This window comes from Echiichthys vipera (assembly GCF_963691815.1).
Source record: "Echiichthys vipera genome assembly, chromosome: 2".
Taxonomy (NCBI): Eukaryota; Metazoa; Chordata; class Actinopteri; order Perciformes; family Trachinidae; genus Echiichthys; species Echiichthys vipera.
Window position 1 is genome coordinate 36,747,956 of NC_139827.1, and position 26,776 is coordinate 36,774,731.

The 26,776-nt window shown below is 41.2% G+C and overlaps 1 protein-coding gene across 1 annotated transcript in view; it reads left to right on the forward strand.

The window, feature by feature from the left end:
• tmem132a (transmembrane protein 132A) overlaps nucleotides 1-26,776 on the forward strand; it is a gene marked incomplete at both ends in the record, with an annotated part of 163,723 nt that overhangs the window by 76,190 nt on the left and 60,757 nt on the right. Inside the window, one exon of the mRNA XM_083935957.1 lies at nucleotides 4,859-5,061. Within this exon, the coding sequence (XP_083792083.1) occupies nucleotides 4,859-5,061 (203 nt within the window). The remainder of the gene's footprint in view (nucleotides 1-4,858; nucleotides 5,062-26,776) is intronic.

Here is a 26,776-nt window from a genome sequence, read left to right on the forward strand (position 1 = left end):
GTGTTCCTTGTCTGCTAAACTAAATGGTTAGATATTGGTGGTCCTGTCCCTAGTCTTAATTCCTGGTCCTTCACTTCCGCATTCTGACCATAGTATCTCCTCTTCCTCCCCCTCTGAGCCAGAACTCATCATACTGATTTTTAGATCAACGTGTTTGTTTTTAAATCCCTCTCTCTTTCTCCTGTGTTTGTCGCTTTTCTGGCTTCTACAGTCAGAGTCAGAGTGGTCTGAGTCAGTTAAGTCAGTCTCAGGTTTGGGTTTTCCTGCGTTGTGTCGCTGTCGTGTTAGTGGGTGTTTTTTCATTAAACGGCAGTTTTGTCCTTGTTACTGCTCCCTCTATTTCACCCTCTAACTTCTTCTTTCATACTGTCTCTCCGAAAGCCCCTCCTTTCTGTTGTGCCCTCTCATGCACCCTCCTTTCCTCATATTGCGCTCCTCTCTAACGCTGTCTCTCCTTCTCCTACTGTTTTTCCTCCTGCCACTGTCTCTCCTCTTCTGTCTACCTCATCTGCCAGTCCGGCCATATGCAAATCTGCTCTTCGCTCCTCTCTCTTCTCCTATTCCTTCTCCTCCTTCTTTCTCTCATGCCACAGCCTACTCAGACCATTATTTCTATTTCCCACTACTTTTTCAGGTGCTCTGTCCTCCTCTAACTGAATTATCTTTTACCATGTTCTCTGGCTCGCTTCACCCGTCCTACTACTCGCTGCCAGTATTCATCCCAACCTAATCCTGGGCCTGTAAATTACGTTTAATATAGCACATCATATTCCCAAATATGTAGTTGCATTTTCATGAGAAATCTCTTAAAATGTGTAGTTGCATTTTACCGTTACTTCCTGTTTTTAGGCTTGTGCTTTTATTTTGATAGAGTGTAACCGGAAAAGAGAAAAAAAAGAACAACTTTACAGGAAATTAAGTGTATTGCAAACGGGTCTATCAAAAGTGCAAAAACTTAAGGACATGTAAACCGACAAGTTTGTTTAGCACCTGGCTGATAAGGGCACAAGGTTTGTCCGCATTTTGTTTTAATGTGGTGCTTAATGCTTTATCAAAGTGGGATGTCCTTGTGTTGCTTTGCATTGTTTTATACAAGTCTATTTTAAGCTCTTAATTTAATCAGTAATGCTGTTTTGGAGCGATTCAGAGTATCTGTCTTTCTGAAGAGGACAACTATTTCATTACACTGATGCTAGTATTTAATAAATACAGCATTATTTTTGTGTGCATAAACAATCTTTGGAAGTTAAAGCTGCAAACTGACAGTTATAATATCATTTTTTAAGTTAAATATGTTTGTTTATTGCACTCTATTCTGAGTTTGTAATCAAGATAATAGGTTAAAAGGGATACTTCATGATTGTAAAAGACAATTCATTTTCTGTAAAAGGTTAAAAACACTATTTTGATATTGTTGAACATGATATTACATAGATACATAGGTATTATTTATTTATTTATTACATATTATTTTTGTTTCATTCCATAGCTCTTACTCTTATTGTCCACTGTGTGTTCACGTTGTGTTCAGAGTCTTTAAGGTGTCAAAAGATTTAATGGAGCAACGGTATCATCTATTTTGCCCAAAAATAAACACTTGTGAACCATCAGTTAAAGAGTCCGACCATCAATCAGCCGGGACTCTACAGGGCCTGCCATAGTTATTTCAGCTGTTAAAGTACTATTCACAGGTATTTATTTATTCTTTATTCACACACACTCGTTATCCGGTCAGTGGATCTGGTCCCCAGTGATCCTCCCCTCACTCAAGCTTCTACTCTACCTGGATAGAGCGGAGTGAGACATATAAATCACTAGTTTTAATGACCAAAAGCCGAGTGTCACAGCCCCGTTATTTATGTACCCCCAGATAAGAGAAGACCAGTGGTGAGTTTAATTGTCAGGCTTTTCTGTGATGTCTGCAACAAGCTTCTACTGATTGTGTTTCACCATCAGCGGCTCCAGACAGGGTGTATCCACCATCACAGAAACCTACTCACACTTTTATCTGTTTGTGTTCTCTATTATCCTCGAAACCTCCCATACAACAATCCCACAAATAAACACAGTTTTTAAGTATTTCTTATACTTTGGTTCCCAGAACCTTTAGGTCCCAGACCTACAATTTTTTCTTTGGTTCCCAGAACCTTTAGGTCCCAGACCTATGATGGCTTTCTAGGCTCACCTAGGGGCTATCCCCCTGTGGCGCTTTTAGTCCTTAATGCCTAATGTATATTCAAGGGTCTCTACAGCCTCCGGCCTTTCTGCGTTCCCTGAACGTCTTACTGAGCACCGTTTATGCGCCTAGGACCTGTCGGGATTTATGATCCCAACACTCCTTTACCTTTTACTTATACTGATTCCAAATCAGTTTACCAGGCCTTTTTTCAAATCGTCAGTCCCCCGGCTAAATTTGGATTGAATTAACCTCTAGGAAACATACTGACTTTCCCCACCAATTTAGATTATAGGCCGAATCACAATCTTTACTTCTTAAGAAGAATAGGTGACTGCTTACCTTTTTAGTGGTAGGCACCCTTGTGGAGAAGTTCAGTCGGCCCCAGGAGGTTCCCAGTGACTCCGCTTGGTCACCGGTCCAACCTCTGCAGCTCCTTTTACCTGAGCCTCCTTGTTAGAATCACGTCCGGGGTCACCAAGTTTCTCTGTAGGAATTTTACACAATACTTTCAGAATTTCACACAAATCAGAAGGACCTCACAGAGAATATATTTTGCGTAATTCAAATTCTACAGGAGGCTTTCTGGAGTCAGCAGAGTCGTTGGTAGTTTAGTGCGCCAGCAGGCATTTATTAGCAGGATGACTTCGGATTCTACAGACGTCTGGAGAAATGTTCTATTCTCTATCTAGAGTAACTGTGAGCACACAGTACCCGTGATTAGAGGTGAGAAGTTCTGATATCTATTCTATCTGTTCCAGCATATAAACTTGTTACAAAGGCGTGGTTATTTGTCCGCTTGTGCGTGCATATGTGTATTTCAGAAGTAGCAGTTGCTCCAGCCTCCATCTTCCTCCCTGTGCGTAGGAGTAGCCTCTGTATAGCAGGAGTCTTCTTCTTTATCTGTGAAGAAAGCACAACACGTACGGCAATTTCCCTAATCTCAACTAACTTTGCCAGGTGCATATTTGCAACATGGCTAGTTCATTGTCTTTGTGACCTTGACCGACTTACTGTTCCTGTGCTTTTGGAGAAAATAGAAAAAGATTGAGTCAAAAGTTTGTGTGCTTTTGGAAACAGAAAAGTTTGAGCTTGGACTAATAATCACTATCACACTTTAAATGATCATACCTAATAATCACACTTATCACATTCTTATTAATCATTACTAATACACACGTTAACATATGATTATTAATTCTTCAATCATTGATTATCACACTCTTATTAATCACTACTAATACACATGCTAACACATGATTATTAATTGAATCATTACTAATACACACACTAACACATGATTTTTAATTCTTCACAGTCTCTCTCTCTCTCTCTCTCTCTCTCTCTCTCTCTCTCAGTTCACTTCAATTCGAATGAGCTTTATTAGCATGACCATATTGCAATGGTGGTGGAAAAGCATTCAGTACAATAAAAATAGTACATAATTATGATAATTACATTGAACAAGTTAAAGTGGTTAAAGTATGCTACCCCAGCACACAACAGCAAAGAAGATGGCACTGGCTACCACCGACTGAACATTCTCAGTAACACCAGTAACACCATCTGCTGACCTCCAGCAGAAGCACCTTCAGCCACAGACTCATTCTCCCCCGGTGTAATACTGAACACCGGAGGAAGTCTTTTCTTCCGGTGGCCATCAAACTTTATAATTCATCTCCCCCTGGTCAGGTAAGGAACAGTGGAGACACTGTATCCTGAGAAAATGTCACTTTGTCACTTTATATCATCACTGCACCACTTTATTCAGTTGTACTGTCACTTACTTCAGTAAGAAATGCTGCTACATTTTACACTGTCACTTTATACCACGACTACATCGCTTTATTTAATGGTACTGTAACTTACTGCTGCTACACTTTACACTGTCACTTTATATCACCACTACATCACTTATTTTGTTGTACTGTAACTTACTGCTGCTACACTTACTGTGTTTTACTGTAACCTAGCTCTGTAGGAACTGCTGCTACATTTCACTGTGGTTTACTGTAACGTATCTCAGTAAAATGCTGCTACACTGTACTTTAATGTAACTTACTTACTTCAGTAAGAAAGGCTGCTACACTTCACTGTGCCATACTGTCACTTAGTTCTGTTAGTTCTGTAGGAAATGCTGCTACATTTTTAACACTGTTATCACTTATCGCTCCTTCTCACTTATTTAGTTTGTACTTATTTTATGTCAATCTGCTGCTAAACTGCACGCTGCGTATTGTTGTATATTGTATATACCTACGCTTAACCACAATGTCTGTTGCACTCTGTCACACTTAGTTAATTGTTTGATTTATTTTACGTTAGCTTTATTTTGATTTGATTATGTTAGCTTATTGTTACTCTGATCCTTTCCCACCTTTGTATTTAAACTGTTGCACAATAATTTCCCTCGGGATAAATAAAGCTTCTTGAATCTTGAATCATGAATCACAGCCACACCTGTTCTGTAGATGTCATGGTACCCTGACACTGTGTACATAGTGAACAGTATTTAATGATGCTTGTTGTATGTAGTTTATATGCAGTTGTGTTGTTGTTCACCTGACCGGGGATGACTATAACCTTCTCTCCACCCACTGTATAATCCATCATATTTCAAATGTTGAAATGTATGTTTATTATATTTGGTCCCTATCAAATAAATTTTAAATTAAACCACAGGTGTCCAGCAATTGCTCAACGATCTTTGTGGACGGAAGCGAATCAGGGTTGGGCAACACATGTGCAGTGGTGGAGTTTCTACTGGGTGTGCTCAGTGGCTCTGTGTGTGTGGAAGTCTGGGCTCCTTCATTGCCCCTGCAAGTGTCCTTGGCAGACCCCGTTCTCAATGCCATCGACGGCTGGAACCACGTGACGAAGACAGGGTAGGAGACTGTCCCAATGTGTTTTTATGTGGCTCATCAGCTCTATGGTACTTCTAGCACCACTCATCACCAGGTCGTTGTTTCTGTTCTGGTGTTACACTTCCTCAGGTTCTCCCTAGGTATTTATAGTAAATTATCACTACTATGTTTTTGTAATGCCATTGACATTTCTTCCCTGTATCTTCCCCTTCCTACGCATCCCCTCCTGCCATCATTTCAGTCTGCCTGCTCACCTAAACCTTCTCACCTCTCGCTCAAATCTTACCACACAACTCCACACCTTCACCATCATCAAACCCAGCAGCCATACCTTCAGGATCCATCTCCACTTTACAATAAGTTTTGCCTGGACTACAGTCCAACCGGAACATTGTGCATAATTTGTGATGTATTACCAAAACCTCTTTGTGGTCTTGTGCTGAGTTGAGATGGGTATTAAACAGTCCCTGGGGCTAAATTATTTAATACAATATTGATGAGCTTAAATAGTGCCTGCTCTTTTAGATCTATTTTTTCTTTTTAAGTGGTTGGGGTAATTTATTATAATACTGCAGCATCTCCTTTGAGACCCATTCCATAAAGGCAGCTTACCGAATAGGCCAGTGTTGAAACGTCCTGACCTGGGCCAGGATACTGCTTTGGAGCTCCTGTCGACTTTTCGTAAAATTCACTTTCAGAATATCTACTGGAGTCTTAAATTGAAGAAAACCATTGAGTCTGGAAATGTCTCATGGGAAATAGTTTATTGTGCTCAAACAAGTGAAAAGAGATCATGGACATCTACTGAATATTGGCGTTCTGCACTCTTCCTTATATTTCAAATGTGGCTACCTATTTTTCCAAAGGCTTTGAAATATCAGTCCTAATTTCCTCCAGGAGTTTTTCTTAGTTCAAAGGTTACATGTTACATGTGTCTTTGCAGCAGTTGGTGCTGAGGGGATGCTTAAATTCAATTCAATTTTATTTATAGTGTCAAATCATAACAAAAGTTATCTCAGGACACTTTACAGATTAGGTAAAGACCACACTCTATGACTTATTTATGATTTACATAGACCCAACAATTCCTCCGTCGAGTACGGTGGCAACTAAAACCTTCCCTATAACAGGCAGGAACATCGGACAGACCCAGCTCTATGGAGAACGGACATCTGTCTGCATCGGTTGGGGAGGAAGAAAAGGAGAGAGAAAGATAGAAAAGACGTACAGATAGACAGAGAGAGACAGACAGACACACTTCCAGAGATGCAAGCAACCAAAGCGTAACAGTAACTACAATAATATCTATAGTAATGTGAATATGACTTATATGTTATGGCAGTTAATACAGCAGAAAAGTGGAAACAAGCACAGCTAAGGTGATAGATTATAAAAGTGATAGTAATTATGGTGGCAAACATGATCAATGATGAGTAGTGGCAATAGCAGCTACGATACAGCGAGACATACTACTGATGGTGTTTTTATAGCTACAAATGTTATAATTTATAAACGAATGATAGTTTATATGAGTAACAGTGATAATAGCAGCAGGAAGCGTCAGGGCTGCCTTCTACGTACATTTATTTTTGCCTATGATAAGGGCCATAAACAGTACAGTTTAAGTTAATTTACTTGCAATCTAGTCGCTTTTTGGCGAAATACACCGTTTTGAATCAAATATGTCATTCACATGATTTCTCTTATTTTTATTATTTTATGTGATTGCTTTGACAAAGTTAACTCTTGTTTTCAATGCCAACAAAGCCCCACTGAATAAACTGACAAAGGGATAGACAGACAGAGAGACAGACCGACTGAGGGATATAAAGCAACCCCAGAATTAGTGCACCGAGTGCAGGTTTCTGACAGGAGACATAATATTTTTTCCCAGTTCTTGTCAGTATATGCTGCAGAATTTTGGACCAATCACCACCTTAACAGACTTATTGGAGCAGCCTGGAAATAAGCAGTTGCAATAGTCCAGCCTAGAAGTAACAAATGCATGGACTAGTTTTTCATAAACACATTGGCCCTCATTTATCAAACGAACGTACAGCAGAAAAACGTGCGTACGACCATTTCCTGGCAAACTTCGGCATTTATCAATTTGGACGTGAGTGGGAGCTACGATCAAATCTCAAGTCTGGTCTGAGATTGTGTACGCAAATTTCAGCCTGTGTATTTGAGGTGCAGCACAGCAAAATCTGACTGAAAATAATTAACAAACCTCAGCTGTCATTAAGCATAAGCAGTCACATATTAAGAACAGATCAAAACGGATTCTTAAAACGAATAAAAAAATAAAAATTGTGGTTGGAGCAATTGATTGGAATCATCAATCTCAAAAACTACCACTCGATAAATGTACAGGTGATTTGTGATGCCAAGCTCCCGCTTATAAACTACTCCTATAGGTGGAAACAACAGCCTTCTGATCCGGATATCACCTATAATGCGAGGGGGTGCATTTCACGGCAGGGATGCTGAATACGGCACAACACTGGCGCTCTTGCTCTGTAGCACGGTTTGCCAGCGGGGTTATTAGGTATTTCGTGAGAGGATAACCTTTGTCCCCTAGAAGAACCAAACCAAAATGTTAATCATCTGATACCTTGTTTGATTTAATGCAATTTATCGAGGGTAGCCACTTACCGAGGAGATGACTTTGGCTCTGCAGTGCGCCTTGCTGCAGCCGCACGCGCCAACACATTCATTAATTCATTCATCTTCAACCGTTTGTTCCTGTCGGGGTCGCGTGGGGCTGGAGCCGAGCTGTTTTGAATTATAAAAGAATCGCGTGTTCCCCCCCCTTGGCCACCTGGCCACCATGTTTAAAAGCGATAGCTTGGCATCACAAATCACCTGTACATTTTCCAAGTGGTAGTTTTTGCGATTGATGAATGCGTAATCATTCATGGATGGTGCCTTCTGACGCACATGAGTACAATCAATTGCTCCAACCACAATTTTTTATTTTTTTTTATTCGTTTTAAGAATCCGTTTTGATCCGTTCTTAATATGTGACTGCTTATGCTTAATGACAGCTGAGGTTTGTTAATTATTTTCAGCCAGATTTTGCTGTGCTGCACCGGAAATGCACAGGCTGAAATTTGCGTACATGATCTCAGACCTGACGTGAGATTTGATCGTAGCTCCCGCTCACGTCCAAATTGATAAATGCCGAAGTTTGCCAGGAAATGGTTGTACGCACATTTTTCTGCCGTACGTTCGTTTGATAAATGTGGGCCAATATCTTTAACTACTGAGTACCATAACTTCAGTTTTATCTGAGTTTAACATCAGAAAATTGCAGGTCATCCAGCTTTTTATTTCCTTAATGCACATTCGAAGTTTATCTAACTGATCGGTTATCATCTGCATAAAAATTTAAATATATGAAGTGCTTCCTTATAATAGATTGTTTTAATAGTTTTCGTTATCACAGTTTTTTTTTAAGACGCAACATACAGTAGTTGAATGTAATTTGTAGTGAGCCTGCAACACTGTCAATTTGGGATCATATTGAGACAAGGCATTAATTAAAAAGGCTGATGGAATCACGTCCTTAAATTTAGTTACAACACTATTATATAAACATGTAGCCTAGAGGTGAGTAGTCCCGTAACACAAATCAAAAGTCAGTAAATAATGGTCTGATAAAATAGGATTCTGGAAAGACTATTAAGTCTTTAACTTCCACACCATAAGCCAAAACAAAGGTTGAGGGTGTGACTAAAACAGTGAGTAAGTTTATGTACACTGTACACACAACGTCCATGTGAATATTAAAATATATTACAATGAATACTTTATCAGATTCAAGGACTAAAGTTGACAGAAACTCTGTCAGAGAATTCAGATAGAAATTCAGAGTACGGACCAGGAGCACGGTACACTATAACAAATATAATTGGCTGCACAATTTTCCTGGCTGAATGTGAAAGACTAAGAACAAAATTTAATATTAATTATACAGTAATTTAGTTTAGGTTTAGGCTTGGTTAATAGGCCTAAGTCATACATTGCTGCAACGCCTCCGCCTTGACGAATATGAGTATTAATATGACTGGGAGGAGTGGATTTATTTAGGCTAACTGTTTCTGTCAGACAGAATAAATCAATATGATTATCTGATATCAAATAATTTATAGTGGGATGGATTAGCCTTTTGTTATGCAAAATGAATGATGAATAAAAACTGCAGTTTTTTAATAATACCAACTGGTGATGTGTTGTATATTGTTGGAAAGCCTGATTTTTCAACTTTACAATAAGGTACAGCTTGTGAGGATTGTGTATTCATGGAATGAGCAACGGGGCTAAAGGTGTGTGCCCCCCAAAAATGTGCATCCCCTGTGGGGCAAATTATAAATCACATGAATTGTTTATTTTGTGATAGAAGGTGGTAGATGTGTTGATGGATATGTTTCAAACAAAACTGTAAATTAGACAATCGGGAATCCATCCCCTAGTAGCCATAGCAGTAATTTTCTTTGTTAAAATTACTAAAAATATTTCTTAAAAATGTAAAAAATGTAAACTAAATACACAACTGTAAATGAAGAAATGTTAATAAACATTAAATTAATAAAAATCCAGTTAGACACTCCTGGGGCAAGCAGTGCAGTGGACTGTCCATGAAGGTTAGCCTAAATATTTTATTTCACCTGGTATAATTATTAATAAAATATGCTATGAACATCATAAAAGCTAAAGACAAAAACAATCATGGGCCTTTGCGGAAAAGTAATTTAGCAAGATAGCAAAAATAGGTACTTAAGATAGCGAGTTAGCTTGGAACATGTATCAGTGGCTGTTGGGTGTGAAAGGTGCTGCATAAATAGAAAAAAAACATCCAACCCTAAAAAAATTACAAAACAAAAAAAACAAAGGTTTCTCACCAGTTTCTCTAGTACTGGTATTAGGTGTCCTTAATTAAATACTAAAAGTTTATCAGTTAGACCACTAGAAAGGTGTAATTTTCAAGATGGCGTCCAAGTTGGGCAGGATGCCCTTAAAACATTCAAACTCCTTCAGTATTTGACCTAGCCAAGTAATCTCAGTGTCTAACCCCATATTTTCTGGGTCTACGAATTAAAATGCAATCTAAATTGCACTGACTGACTTACTTAAATACATGATTTTGTGAGATTACTGTAAGGTTTTATCTTTGTTTGGGGTGAACCAGAGATGCTGGTTTAAGTCCTATTAACCAGATCGATCTCAGTTTGTACAAGTTAATGATAAATCCTCCATGCACACTAAAGTCAGTCACGGAGTTCCACAGGGTTCGGTCCTTGGAATGATTCTATTTACGTTATATATGCTTCCGTTACGAAATATTACAGGGAAGCTCTAGATACATTTTCATTGTTATGCTTAACTTCAATTGTGCATTAAAGAAATAAAAAGCTGGATGACCTGCAATTTAAACTTAGAAAAAACTGAAGTTATCGTACTTGGCCCCGAAGGTTGTCCTCCAGCACCACAGTAAGGAATCTAGGTGTTAGTTTTGATCAGGATATGTCCTTCGATTCTCATATAAAACTAACAACAAGGACTGCATATTTTCATCTGCGTATTATTGTGAAAACATTGTGTCTATGAAAAACTAGTCCATGCATTTGTTACTTCTTGACTGGACTATTGCAACTCCTTATTATCAGGCTGCTCCAATAAGTCGTTTAAGAGTCTCCAATTGGTCCAAAATGCTGCAGCTCGAGTACTGACTAAAAGAACATATTCATCCTGTATTAGCTTCTTTGCACTGGCTACCTGTAAAGTCTAGAATCCTTCTCCTTACCTACCAAGCTCTTATTGGTCAGGCTCCGTCGTATCTTAAAGAGCTCATAGTACTGTATAACCCGACTAGATCGCTGCGCTCTGAGAATGCAGGACTTCTTATCGTTCCGAGTGTCTCCAAAAGTAGAATGGGAGGCAGAGCCTTCAGCTACAAAGCTCCTCTCCTGTGGAACCAACTCCCAAGTGCTGCAGACACCGTCCCCAAGTAAACTTTCCTCTTTGATAAAGCTTACAGCTAGGGCTTATGAGCCCTTGGCTATGTTTTAATTAGAACCTGCATGTACGGGGCCTAAGCTGATTTTGTTATGCTTAATTATGCTGCTATAGGCCTAGTCTGCCGGGGGATAATAATTTTCCTGATACTCTGAGCTTCTCTCCTCTCTGTCTGCATCATCCAAGTCTCATGAATGCATGTTACTAATTGAACTTCTTCCCTGGAGTTGTTTCTGCTTTGTCGTCTCGCAGGTCTCGGCTCATAGTGGTGGTGCCTGCTGCTGTGGTCCTGTGTGACACTTCCTGCTACTGTTATCACTATTAGTCATATGTACTATCATAAGTCTTATAAACTATAAAGTGTGTAGCCATTACAACGCCACCAGTGGTATATCTCGCTGTATCCCAGCTGTCATTACCACTACTCATCATTGATCATGTTTGCCACCATAATTATCATTTTCATATTCTATCACCTGAGCTGTGCTTGTTTCTTACTATTCTGCTATATTAACTGCCATAACATTAGTCGTATTCACATTACTATAGATATTATTATAGTTACTGTTACTTTTGTGGTTGCTTACATCTTTGGAAGTGTGTCGCTGTCTTTCTTTGTGTCTGTCTTTGCCTCTCTCTATCCATCTGTCTGTCTTTTCTCTCTTCTTTTCTTCCTCCCCAACCGGTGCAGACAGATGTCCGTCCTCCATAGAGCTGGGTCTGGCCGACGTTCCTGTCTGTTATAGGAAGGTTTTCGTTGCCACTGTGTACTCAAGGGGGAATTGTTGGGTCTGTGTAAATCACAAATAAGTCATAGAATGTGGTAAAGTTTCCTGAGATAACTTTTGTTATGATTTGGCACTATAAATAAAATTGAATGGTTGTGTGTGTGTGTGTGTGTGTGTGTGGTTGTGTATGTGTGTGTGTGTAGCAGAGGGGGACACAGCAGCAGTCCGCTAATGAGGATTTTCATTCAATCCGAGCATGGATATTGATGCGTATTACTTGTATCATTCTCATATTCTGCAAAAGTGCTTTATCCGTACCGGATACTCCTTTCAGCCGTTTAAGAATCAAGTGCAAATGCAGATGACGGACAGCGGGTTGAGTTAGCAGCTGTTCCAACTAGGCATCTTTTCCGGGGACTTAACCAGTGTCCTCTTAATGGCCAGCAGAGCTAGGCTGCTTAAACGGCCTTAGCCCAGCTGGAGCTGCTGCGCCAAGGTACTGTGAACTGTGATCGCCTCTAAGTGTGAGTGTGAGTTTGAATGACGTGGGGAGAAGCTCTGCAGCTGCCGCTGCTTGTTGGGGAGAGAAACCCCAGAGTGACAAAAGTCTCCGGATCAGTTCAGAACAACGGAATGAAAAACCTGAAAAATGCTCCGCTGGATGTTTATTCTTCAAGATTGCTGATTCGCTCATTCAGCTGTCAATTAAAAAAGTATTCCACTTCAGACAGCTCATCCAATCATCATGCATAAGCCGAGCGTCCGGGCCAGCCCACTGTCCCATAGAACCCCAGATACGCTGAGCGTCAGATGGGCGGGATAAAGCCTAGCATTTATCCAATGACGTCTAGTTTCTCTGCAGTGAACAGACCGCTCTACATTTCCCCATTGAAGTCAGTAGAAGCTGAGCGTCCGACTGTTTAAAGTGCTGTGGCGCTGCAAGGATGAATGAGAAGGAAGTTGCTCTGGTTACCTGTGATAAGTAGCTGATTCCCAACAAAAGATGAAGGCTTTCTAGCACATATTTAGTCACTGAAATGTACACGCAGCAGTACACATTTCACTACTTTTTTTTTTTTTGTGAACTTTTAGGGAAAGCTGAGCTTCCCTTGCAGTCTTAGAGCAATCGCTACTGTAGCATTCATAAAATCATGTACAGACTCTAAATCAGATCTGCATTGTCTCCGGATCAGGCTAGGCTAGGCAGTTAGCTTAGTACCCAGCAAGTTTGAGCAACAAGGCTTCCGCTGCAACAATAGTGATGGCAAAAACGATGAGCAAAATACATCCATTCACAAAATGAGCCCAGTGTAAAGGGAGCAAAAGTAAGCTGCAATTTTCAAAATAAGATGAAGTTGTGATATCCTCGCACGTAATAATTTGGTATCATAGTGCAGTATATTCTGGGTGTAATACAGCATATTATGGAATTTGTTTCACACAAATAAAGTGCAGCCGCTGAAGTATTTTAAATAACTAGAAGTCTACTATTCCCTTGTTGACACATACATTGCTGCATACGTTGTTGCATTACAGTCACCTGTTGATCAGTGGAATAGTGTGAAACTGTGTCTTAAGCGTCCAGGCCGAGACAACAAAGCCACCCACCACTTTGATCCATTTGTTGTAAACATCATAGTCTTTTGAGATTAAAAGAAAATGCTGGAATCAAAGAGGTTCTGATGTGAATAAAGGTGTATTCCGGAATCATCAAGATTACATGAAATAAATCAGTGAGCCGTTCTGGGATTTGGCGAACAGAAAAAATTTGATCCTTTCGTATCTCTTATTGAGTCTTCCAAGACAAACAACCAAGTCCTGTTGCTTTGACTTAAATTTCTTTGGGGATAACGATGACCTGGACAAATGAGAATATTAACAGGCATATTGCACAACATTTTTGGTCGTCAAACCTTAAAATGGTGCGGGAACGTGAAAGGTTGGCTCGGAAAATTGCAGATTACAGAAACCACAGACGGTTTAGTCTGAGATGCAAACAACAAAGGCTTACACCAACTAGCCTATGCTTGAATTCAACTATGAGAGAGCATTAAGCGCAGAAAATTATAGATAATATATTAATTTATATCATAAATTATAAGACTCAAAATCCACTCCTCAATGAGTGAAAAAGACAGGTCAATTTCACTATTTACTATTTACTATTTACTATTTCACTGAATATTGACAAAAACACAGAAATACTCACTTGGAGGCAAAAAACTGACACTCCAGTACAGAAAGAAACACATAACAGATGGGTTAAGAATTTGTCGGACAGAGATCTTACCCACCCAGAGAAGGAGGTCTTAGCCAAAGGCTTGAATTTTGCCATGACATCAAAAGAGTTACCCATAGTGGAGTTGATCACAGCTACAGAATCTGCTATAAAGAAAAACAACCTAACTGGAACTGAGGCTGAACAGCTATGGTTAAAAGTGTCAGCAACGTTGTCCCAAGCTAAGGTCCCCCTATCCAACCTTACCATTGAGGAGAGAAAAGCAGTAACAGCACTGAGCAAAGACCACAACATCACAACCCTTTCGATATAACTGACTACCAGGGGAAGATCTCTGCACTGCTCAGTGACTCTAACACTTACGAAACTCTGAAACAGGACCTTACCAGCGGTTACAAAAAGAAGGTTATACAGTGTCTACAGCAACTACAAAAAGAATGGGTCATTGACAAATCACAATATTACAGGCTCTATCCCCAGGACTCAACCCCCTGCTTATATGGACTCCCAAAAATCCATTAAAAAGGGGGCCCGCTCAGGCCCATTGTCAGCAGCATAAACTCGGTCACTTACAACATTGCCAAGCACATAGCCAATATTCTGGCATCACTGGTGGGCAACACCCCACACCACATCCAAAACTCCATAGACTTTGTGAACAAAGTCCGAGACTGAAAAATGGATCCAGAGGAAACCATTGTATCCTACGACGTGACTTCCTTGTTCACCAGTATTCCAACCATTAAGGCTCTGGCCACAGTAAGAGAGCATCTCACACAGGACAACTCCTTAAACAACTGAACAAATATCAAACCAGACCACATTTGCCAACTTCTGAATTTGTGCCTGAACACCACATATTTCCAGTTTAATGGCACTTTTTACAGACAAAAACACGGCTGTGCCAAGGGATCACCAGTATCCCCTATTGTGGCAAATCTATACATGGAGCAGGTAGAGGACAAGGCTTTGAACTCCTTCAAAGGAGTAACCCTGAGCCATTGGTTCAGATATGTGGAAGACACATGGGTTAAAATCAAACCCAAAGAGCTGCAAACCTTTACTGAACATATAAACTCGTTGGAAAGAAACATCAATTTCACCAAAGAAGGACAACAGTTTTCCTTTCTTGGACTGTGAAGTCCATATGTAGAATGACAGGAGCTTCCACATTGGGGTATACAGAAAACCCACTCACACGGATCAATATCTACTGTTTGACTCCCACCCCCTGGAACACAAGCTTGGAGTTATCTGAATCCTGCAACACAGAGCTGATAACGTACCCACCAGCTCACAGGCCCAAGGGGAAGAATGCAAACACCTGAGGGGCGCCCTCACAACTTGTAGTTACCCCAGCTGGACTTTTTTGAAAATGGCAGCTGCTTCCAGAAAGAAACCAAAGTGGTTGAAAAAGAAAAAGGAAACAAGAGAAACAACATAGTCATCCCGTATGTGGCTGGGGTATCAGAGAAACTCAGGAGGATTTCCAACAAATACTGCATCCCTGTGTATTTCAAACCCAGTTACACACACGGACAGAGACCAACACCACACACCCACAAAAGCAATCTGGAATGCAAAGATCTCTACATTGGAGAAACAAAACAACCACTGCATAAACGCATGGCCCAACACAGGAGAGCTAACTGCTCAGGCCTGGATTCTGCTGTCCACTTACATCTCAAAGAGAAAGCCCACTCCTTTGATGACAACAACATCCACATCCTGGACAGAGAGGACAGATGGCTAAACAGAGGAGGAGATCTGAGACAACACTTATCTCCAATTTACAGTGCAGCCCTTTCATCCCTTCCCAGGAGTTTCAACAATCTAACCTCAAAGAACAACTGTTCACAAAAGCCTACAGTGACTCCAATGACTGTCGTTGTAACCCAGTAGAGCACTCAACAAGTCGATAACAACTTACTACCAACGACTGTCACCACAATGACGGTTGCTGGCACTTGGATCACAAAGGATTCCAGTGACATCTTCGGCCATGTGCGCGCCCTCACTAGAGGATAAATAACTCGATCTACACACCAGATCATTGGACCAGTCCCAGCCTGGTCATATTGTAAATGAACTGATGAAGCCTCACGGATGAGAGGTGAGACCATGTCCAGCTGCTTTTGACTTAAATTTCTTTGGGGATATACTGTATCTCTCAAACTTCTCCTCTTCACCTTTCAAACTAAGCATTATGTTATATTGTTGGACACTTTCTGTGTTTCATACAAGCTCCCACCACAGCAACTTCCTGGTTGATCTAATACAGAAGTGCAAAAAACTGAAGTTCTCAGAGTGTCCACTAGGAATAGTTTGCACAATAGAGCAGTTTCTCATTGATCCCCATGTTGAAAACAGACCGTTTTTACAGCATAATTAAACCTATTTAAGGCCTTGTACAAAACAACATTCTAGTCTATATGTTAAGGTCATATCACCATGACAACACTGAGAGGGGTGAATTTCTTTGTACCAGGCTAGTTTTTATTTTATTGGAGGTTAAAGTTGATGAAAAAATTAGGGGCGTGGCCTCTTGAGTGACAGCTAGTCTGGGGCCTCACTTCTCCTCGGAGACTAGTTGTCAGGATTAGCATGCCAACTCCGTCATCTCGACCTGGACTGCAGTCATTCTTTCCAACAGATGGTTTATGGTTAGCTCTGTTATGCTAATGAAATAGCCGCAATTGCACAATGACGTGCAATATAAGTTAGCCTACTATCTATGAGACATACACTTGATGCTAATCTGGAGCACCAGGAGGATTTGGGCCATAAGGGTCGGTGTTTTACAGTCTATGAGTATGTTACTGTGTTGAATATCAGTTTAAATCATAGATCATAAATGCTGGTTGCCTGCACTTTGTTCCAGGAGCCGGTGTGTTTTCCACTAGATTGGCACGGGAGTGCCTGCACTTGACTTGTGGAGCCGTGTGATCTCCGCTATAGACACAGAGTGCTGTTTCAGTCCCTACCCTCTAAAAAATCCTGTTCCTGTTACAAAATTAAAAAAATGACTCCCGGTCCCGGAAAATAATCTCAACACTGACTCCCACTCCCACTTATCTAGAAGCATGTTCTGTTAGCCTAGCTCCCGGGCAGTGGAGCTAATGTGGCTAATCCAGTATACGTCAGCCAGATGGATGCATCTCCTTCCCCCCAACGTCACACCAATTCCCTGTTTTTTGGTAAGAGGAAATTAGGAGGGGTCAAAGTCTGTACGATTAGATCAAGTTGAGAGAACGGACCTCGAGGTAGAGGCTACATCCATTTCTTATACTGTCAGTTTCAAGCAACCTAAAACATCCAAAACATAACAATAGAGAGAAAGACAAGAGTTATATGTTTTACTTGCAAGGAGAACAGACAGAGATGCGTTCAGTTACAATCTCCTACCACTCTGAAACACACTCTGCCTTTGGTCCCTGGTTACAATATGACTTATAGCTGTAGGGGAGATTGGAGACACAACTGCAACTCTTGCCATGTTGCTCAATTCATTATCTTGATGAGTTACATGCTGTAAGGGAGAGGGGGCACATGTTGCTCGTCCTTGAAACATGTTCTGTCTATAAACAGAGCAGTTTCTGTTTTTGCACAGATACCTCTTTGGTGACTCATCAGCAGTCATGCTTATCTGATTTCTTCTACCTGCAAAACAACTCTGCACAAATTAGCTGTACACACACACCAAGTAAGGTTAGTTTATATGTAAAGGCAATTGGAGTAAATATGAGATTATTTTATGTACAATTATTCATACATATAACATTTCCCTCCTGTTTATCACATATTTGCTCAAATTCTCATATCACTTTTAGTCAGCAACTTCTTGTTCGATTTTCAGCTGTAAGATCATAAGAGTCATAGTCTGTTGGATCAGGATACAGTTCCGGCAAATCAAAAGGAGTTTCCTTGTTGTTGTCATCATTGCTTTCATCATCACTTTGGGGATCGCTGCCAAGCAGAGGATACATTTGCTCCACTTTGTTCTCCATGGGTGAAATAGCTGTAGTAATGAGACGGAGACTAGGACAGAGGACACCAAAGTTCTATACTTCCCAAAAGCATCCATCCAGGAGTCCCACATATTGGTATCGACTCCAGAGTGTTCTTTCATCTTACCGTTGAGAGTACGGAGCCCTTCTATGGCCTTAGTGAGGCTGCCATCAGCAGCAGTGTTGTTAGGGATGGAAGTGCAGCACTGTTCGCCTGAACATTGCACATACCCCTCCTTTCTCGGCCAATTGCATGTCAAGGGCTATTCGGTTTTGGAATGCCATGAGAGACGTTGCAGCTTATTGATCGTGAACTGCCTCAAAACCACTCTCTGTCCAATTTCCTAGCTTTTGCACGTTGTAGTGGGTGTAATTGATTCTGTCTACGTTTTTGTTAACTGTACACCACAAGCAAAAAATGGATTCAAAACCTGCAGATATCTCATTGGCTACTTTGTATTTATCTGGCACCCCTCGTGGAACTGCTATAGCATCAATGTATGTTGGCTCTTTAACATCTATTCATTTCTCGGATCTTTTCGCATGTTGCCACTGTTCAGGCATTACACTGGATCGATTAGCTGCTAAATCTGCAGCAGACATAGGATGAATAGATATTGGCAAGAGCAATGTTATGAGAGCACAGTATCCCGTCACATCTCTCGGCAATTTATCAAACAATCTCTCGTCCCCACACCACCACCAGATGTCGCTTCGGGATACAGGTTTGAATTGTCCATCTACGGGCACAATTACTTGACACCATTCATTTTGAGAGATTGCCTAGATGTGTCTCTCCTTCAGTCATGTTTATACATGTAAAGTTGCCTGGGGCTACGTTTTTAAGAAAACATTGGTTTCTTAAGGTCGACCGCAGTGATTGGGAAAATAGTATCCAAGTAACTACAATTTGTCCTAGGATTCATATTATTCATTATATCAGCTACATATGTTTGGGGAATTATAGCTGGGATTATTTGTAAGAGGGGTCTAGGACCCATACACATTACACAATCATGTTTAGTCATGTTAGCAGCTTGTTCAACCATTAATAACCAATTGTTATTACCATTCATCTGGAGTATACGCTGCTCTAGGTTCTCCAAATGCAAAAACTCCTTTCCGTTTTCCTGCCGGAGAGACCTGTGGTTCAGTTGGTGCACTTTTATGTTCACTACAATTATACATGCATAGACTTATTAGGAATGAATAATCATTAATAATAAACGTTAATCTTTCTGCTATCTTTACTGCTGTGGGAGTTGTCAGCAATACCTGATACAGCCCTTCACATTTAGGTGAATACCAATATTTATTTTTTATGCTTCTTATTAGCAGCCAGTCTCCCAGTTCTACTAGTTGGAGTTCCTGCTGGGAGACAGAAGGGTTTTCGTTAGTTTTTTTCTGTTTTTGTTTTTCAAACATGGACCTCATTTAAGCAGCTAAATTAGCCTCGTCATCTGTCTCCCATTAATTTTTAAATTGGGGAAGTCTATATGGTCTTCCAAACAACGTTTCATAAGGTGTCAATCGAGAAGTACAGGTAATGTTTATGTATACTTTTACTAAATCTAAGCATTGGTCTTCCTGTTTCTTCAATGCACTTTTAAGTCTATTTTTAATAGTCCTGCTCTTCCTTTCTACTAGACCAGCACTTTGTGAGTGGTAAGCACAATGATTCTTCAGATCAATATGGAACATTATCCCAATCTTTTTTACTATGTGGTTTACAAAATGAGTTCCATTATCACTATAGATTTTCTTAGGTATCCCGTATCTGGGAATAATGTCTTTACAGATTGTCTTTGCCACCGTCAAAGCTTCTGGATGTTTGGTTGGAAAAAGTTCAATCCATTTTGAAAATGCATCTATTATGACCAGACAATACTTTTTCCCTTCACTTTGGTGTAATTCTATAAAATCCATGTGGATAATTTGGAATGGATATTTAGGTGTAGGAAACTTTCCTCTACGCGGTTTTAGATTACCTTGTGGATTGTGCCTGGCACACTTCAGACATGCTCTACAGAAATTTTTTTTAATAAGAGTTGAATCCATAGGCAGTTAAAAAAAAATTTGAATAAGAGTTGAATCCATAGGTAGTATAATATTGGTGTATCTGTCCTACCATGCCTCCTGTTGAGATGTGCTGACCCATGGCTCAATATTGCCGCCCATTTATACAGGTTCTTGGTAGGATAGGTTTGTTGTCTGGTCTTCTTCTCTTTCAGTTTGTGGATTTTGTTCTTGCATTTCTTTTAAGGTAGTTTGATCTAGAGTTGTGCACTCTTGCACTGTCAACACAGTTGTGTGACCTGTTGCTGCTGCTTTTGCTGTTTTGTCTGCAAATGTATTTCCCAGGGAAACAGTATCTGTGCCGGACGTATGTTCTGCACATTTACATATTGCTAATGCTTTTGGCAGTTGCACTGCTTGCAATAGATCTGTTAAATGTTCAACATGTGTTACTAGTTTCACTGTTGAGGTTTCTCATGCCTCTGTTCTTCCAATATTGTACATGCTTCAGTTAGTGCTATTAATTCAGCAGCCTGTGCTGAATAATGTGATGGCAGTTGTTCTGCTTTTAGCACCTTCGTGTGAGTTACAACTGCATATCCTGTCAGGGTTTTACCTAGTTCATTATTTTTAGAAGAACCATCTACAAATATCACTTCTCCCTTTTGTAATGGTTGGTCTCTCAGATCAGCTCTGCTTTTAGCTGTCTGTTCTGCTAGTTCCTGGCAATCATGTTGTATACCATCCTCTGGGAGGGGTAACAACATAGCAGGATTCAGAGTTGTACATCTTTCAATGGTCAGATGGGGTTGCGACAGTAAAGTAAACATGCATGACAGATGTCTAGCTGGTGACAGGAATGTCATATTGTTCGTAGTAGTAGCACAGACACAGCATGTGGTACTTTCCAAACCAGTGGATGAAACAAGACTATTGTAGCGCTTGTTTCTACAGCCGCGGGGGCTGCTATGACTGCTTTCTCACAGTGAGGCAGTGCACATGCTACACTGTCTAGTTTAGATGAAAAATATGCTATAGGCTTCAATTTGTCTCCTTGTTGTTGTGCTAATACAGAGGTCATAAAATATCCTTTGCAATCTACCATTTGAACAAAAGGTTTACTATAATCTGGTCATGCTAGTGCTGTGCCAGATACCAAAATGTGTTTTATTTTACAGAATGCTTCTTCAGCCTCTGCATTCCAGCATAATGGGGATGTCATTTTTAGATCTTCTTCATACATTAATTTACTCAAAGGTGCTGTTATTTCTGCATAGTTAGGCACCCAAGTTCTACAATAATTTGTCAATCCTAAGAAGGACATCATCTGTTTTTTAGTCACTGGTTTAGGAGCTTGGAGGATTGCAGTTTTTCTGTCTTCCACTATTGTTCGTCCTCCTGCACTAAGATTGTGTCCCAAGTATTTTATCTGTTCTTTGGGCATCTGAAACTTGTTTTTGCTTGCTTTACGACCTTCTATTGTGTCTTTTTTACATGTCTCCATATCAGGGGAGGCCAGAAAAATATTATCTACATACAGCAGCACTTGGCATCCCCCTGGAGGTTGGAATTTAGCCATACTTGCACTCATCACTTGAGTGTGTAGTTGGACTCTCACAGTAGCCTTGGGGCAGTCTGGTATATGTGTATCTTTTCCCCCCAGAGGTGAAGGCGAACCAGAACTGACTATTTTTGTCTACTGGCACCGAAAAGAATGCGTTACTGGTATCTACTACAGTGAAAACCTTTGCATCTGGTCTTAAAGTATTCAGCAGCGTATGAGGGTCAGAAACACACAGAGCTCTTTGAACTACAGCATTATTTACTGCTTGTAAATCTTGCACCATGCGCCATCCTTCAGATGGAAAATAGGAGTGTTGCAGGGGGAGTCTTCACATTTAATTATTACTCCTGCAGCAATTAAATCCTCAATTACAGGTTTTATTCCCTCTTGTGCATCCTGTTTTAATGGATATTGTCTCACACATGGTCTGTACTCAGTTTTAGGTCTTATTTGCACTGGTAATGCTGCTTTTACTAATCCCACATCAGTTGAACCTTTAGACCATAATTTATCTGGAACACTTTTTAGCAGTTCTTCCTCTTTTTCCGTTAACATAATGTTTCACTGAGCTCTTTGGTCCAGATGAGTACCTCCCTGCACTTGGACTGGCCAAAACAATGCTTTTCTGGTCAGACCTGTAATTGAGCTGCACCACGTGTTCACTGATGTGGTCTGTTGCACTTTCACCCATTTTCACTATTTTACCCAGATCTTTCCATTGTTGTTTTTTACTTTTATACAGGGAGATGTGAGGTGGGGTCCACATCCGATACAGCTTGGAGGTTTAATCAGACAAGGTTACACTCGCTACTGCTGTACTTTCTGTATCTCTATACAAATAAGTTACAGTGATTTAGCAGGAGTGGCTTTCTCTAGCTTAGCTTTCGTATTCTCTATCTGGTCCAGGTGTGGATTTGTACCAGAGAGTAACGTGTAGACAACTTTCTGTCATTTGATCTTGTGGTTTTGGAATTGTATTTCTGCCTTCAGCCATCAAGCTGTTTGGTGGGGAGGTTTGTTAGGCCCGTCGAGGGTGTAATAGTAGTGCGGCTGTCCTGTCCCTTGGAGAACAAAAAAGTTTCCATTCTTTAGTTCTGCTTTTCTTTTTACCACTATCTGTCCCTCAGGTGTAGGTATTAGTGCTAGTCCTAACAACAAGAAGCCGTCTCTGCCCAAAAGGTTGACTGGACATTAAGATGGACAGCTGACAAGACAGTCAAGATGGATCTGGGTCTCTTATCCACACGGGTTCTGTCTCTGGCACCTGAGTCAGCTTTCCACTGGCTGATCTCACAGTGACACTTGTTTGATTTGGGTTAAACCCTGGTATTTGTTCTCTGCAGGTAGTCCAGCAGGCACCTGTGTCACATAAAAAGGTAATGGGTTTACCATTCACGTACAAAATTACCTCTGGTTTTATACTATCCATAAAGAGCAGGTCCTGATAATTTAACAGGAATTCCCCTGTGTCCCTGTCTGTTTTGCTCTCTGCTTCTGCTTTGTGGGGAGCTACCTCAGCTGGTGTCTGTGTAAGTTGTGCTGATATGATAGAACAATGTGTTATAAAAATAGAAAGGTCTACAAGAAGGAGTCAGCAGAGAGGTCTCACAGCAATCAAGGAGAATTTATTGAATCAAGGTTTGATACACTCATCACAGAGTTCCAAGATTCACAATACCAAATTCCAATTCCAAGTGTCTCTTAACAGAACTTCCTGTCTTATACCAAGGTCTGCGTGCTGACAACGTTTACACGCCCCATCAGGTCTTTCCAATACACACTCAGTATATTTACAATCAGTGGCGTGTTCAATTGTTCAATTGTTTTCTAAACAGAATGTGCTTATCAGGCCTATGTCCCCAGAACACGGTGACCTTGGCCTGTTATTCACTTTCTCAATCATATTTTCTTCCACATATCCCTCCTGTGAGGGTTTTAACCCTCAATAAAGTGTTATCGCCATCCGCGGCTCATGCAGGTGAAAAACCTCCGGCCTTCATTTCGTCATCAAAATGAATCATAATCTTTAATTAGCTGTAAAACTATCAACTGAGTTATAAATGTAGTGTAAGCCTGAGCAACTTTAGACTAGCGCTTGCCTGCGTTGTGCAGTTGTGTTAAATCATGTTTTGATTAGAATAAAAAATGAATGAATGAAAATAGAATAGAATAGAATAGAATTACTTTAATGATCCCAGACTGGGAAATTATTTTGTAACAGCAGTAGTCGGTCAGCAAATAAAATAAAATATAATCCACTATATACAATATATACATAGTGTATATATACAGTGCACAATGTGCTATAAACAATAAACAATACTAATATATACAACAAAATATACTATAACAATAATAATATATACAAAACAAAACAAAAAAACAGTAGAGAGAGCAAAGTTCTCTGTCAGGCAGAGATGAGAGAGTTATTATAAAAAGTGATGGATTGTGGCAGGAAAGATTTCCTGAATCTGTTGCTACGACAGCGAAGCTGAAGCAGCCTTTTGGAGAAGGTGCTCTGCTGTCGGACCAGTGTGAGTTTGAGAGGGTGGAGAGGATTATCCATGATGGATAACAGTTTTTTCAGTGTCCTCCTCTCCACCACAGCCTCCAGAGTGTCCTGTTCTCCAGATCTCCAGTCCAGTCTGTGGTTGATGGTAACACCCAGGTACTTGTAATCCCCCACCGCCTTCACATCCTTTCACAGAATGCACAGATGTTGGAAAGCCGTGTTCCTCTTCTTCCTGAAATCTATCACCATCTCTTTTGTCTTGCTGATGTTCAGCCGCAGGTGATTCTGTCCAGTCCACTTCACAAAGTTGTCTACCAGTGCCCTGTACTCCTCCTGTCCCTCACTTATACACCCAACAACAGCCGAGTCGTCAGAAAACTTTTGCAGGTGACACGACTCAGTGTTGTACTGAAAGTCAGTGGTGTATAAGGTGAACAGGAAAGGAGACAGTACAGTCCCCTGTGGAGCTCCTGTATCACTAACCACCACATCAGACAGAAAACTGCCCATACGGACAAACTGCGGCCTGCCTATCAGGTAGTCAGTAATCCAGGAGATCATTGTGTCATCTACTCCCACCACCCGCAGCTTCTCCCCCAGTAGCAGTGGCTGAATGGTGTTAAAAGCACTAGAGAAATCAAAGAATGTGATTCTCACAGTACCTCCTCCACCATCCAGGTGCAAATGGGCTCGTTACAGCAGGTAGATGACAGCGTCATCAACTCCCAAGTGGGGCTGGTAAGCAAATTGCAGAGGGTCTAGCAGGGCTCTCACCTGCGGCCTCAGGTTGACCAAAACTAGTCTCTCCAGCACCTTCATGACATAAGATGTGAGGGCCACTGGTCGATAGTCATTGAGGTCTGATGGTGTTGACTTCTTTGGAACAGGAATCAGGCAGGAAGTCTTCCAGAGCACTGGTATTCTCTCCTGACCAAGGCTCAGGTTGTAGAGGTGTTGTAGGACAGGACCGGTCCACACATCCCTCACATTGTTCTGCTGGAGTTTGGCCTCCAGCTTCCTCCTGTAGGCGTCTTTACAGGTCCTCAGCATATCCCTGAGTTCATGCTGCTCTCTCCTCAGTTCTTCTTGTTAAGAAGGGCTTTCAGGTCATTGGTGATCCACGGCTTATTATAAGAGAAGCAGCTCACAGTCCGGGTCGGCATGGTGGTGTATTCACAGAACCTAATGTATTCTGTGATGCAGTCGGTCATGCTGTCCAGATCCTCTCCATGTGGCTCAACAAGTGCATCCCAGTCTGTCGACTCAAAGCAGTCCTGTAGTGCGTCAGCGGCCTCCTGAGTCCACCTCCTCACGCTCCTAGTGTGGACAGGCTGCCGCTGAACAAGGGCAATATACTTAGGGGTCAGCAGAACCAGGTTGTGGTCAGATCTTCCGAGAGGGGGGAGGGCTGTGGGACTGTATGCATCCTTAGCATTTGCATACAACAGATCCAGTGTGTTACAGTCTCTAGTGGGGCAGTCAACATACTGGTGAAATGTTGGGAGGGTTTTATCCAGTGAGACATGATTAAAATCCCCAGTGATGACAATAAATGCGTTAGGATGCAGCGTCTGTATCTGGGCAACAGCGGAGTGGATGACGTCACAGGCCAGCACTGCATCAGCTGAAGGAGGAACGTACACACCGATAATGATGGCAGACGTGAATTCCCGGGGCAAATAATAAGACAGCATCCCCACAGTCAACAGTTCTATGTCCGGGGTACAGAGACGTTTCTTCACGTGAGCGTGTCCGGGATTACACCACCTCTCACTCACGTACAGTGCAATCCCTCCTCCTTTTGTCTTTCCGCTGCTTGTCACGTCCCTGTCCGCCCGAACAGTGCTGAAACAGGGAATCGCCACGCTGTGGTCCGGGATGTGTGAGTGAAGCCATGTCTCCGTGAAACACAACACATTGCACTCACGATATTCCCTCTGAGCCTTTATCAGCGCGACGAGCTCGTCCGTCTTGTTCCCCAGAGACCTCACGTTTCCCATGATGATCGCCAGTACAGCCGGTCTGTGTCTCCTTCTCTTCGCCCTGCGTTTCACTCCAGCTCTGCAGCCTTGGCGTCTCCTCCGCAGCTCCTTCAGGACCTCAGGTCTGGCTCCAGGCAGCAGTACAGGTTCACATTGCGCAATCAGCTGGTCGCGTGTGTAAACAATGCGCTCAGTGATGCGCTCCTGACCCTCCGTTGCTAGGGTTAGCAAAACCATCACAAAAACAAAAACAACACAAAAAGTGCCGTGAAAGTTCAAATAAAGAAAAGAAAAAAAGGAAGGTGTTCGTCCTCTCCCAGTCTCCGGAGAAGAGTTGCCAAAAGTTCAGCAAAAACCAGAACACAAACACAACAAAAACTTTTTAAAAACTTAAAAACCCACGGGAGCTGCTGTTGCAGGCTGCCACCTAGTATGGCGCCATAGCAACAAGGTCAAAACACTAAATAATGAATGAAAATGAATGTCTAATCTAACTGAATATAATGAATGAAAACACTACTTTCTTCTTTCCTGACCCTCAACTATGCAGATCATCCGCTGTGATCTGGTGATTATAACCATCTAATCTGTGTGGGTGTGTGTTTACATCCACCATACCATATCCCTCCTGAAGTCACTATATGTGATTTACCTTGATTATCTCATTACC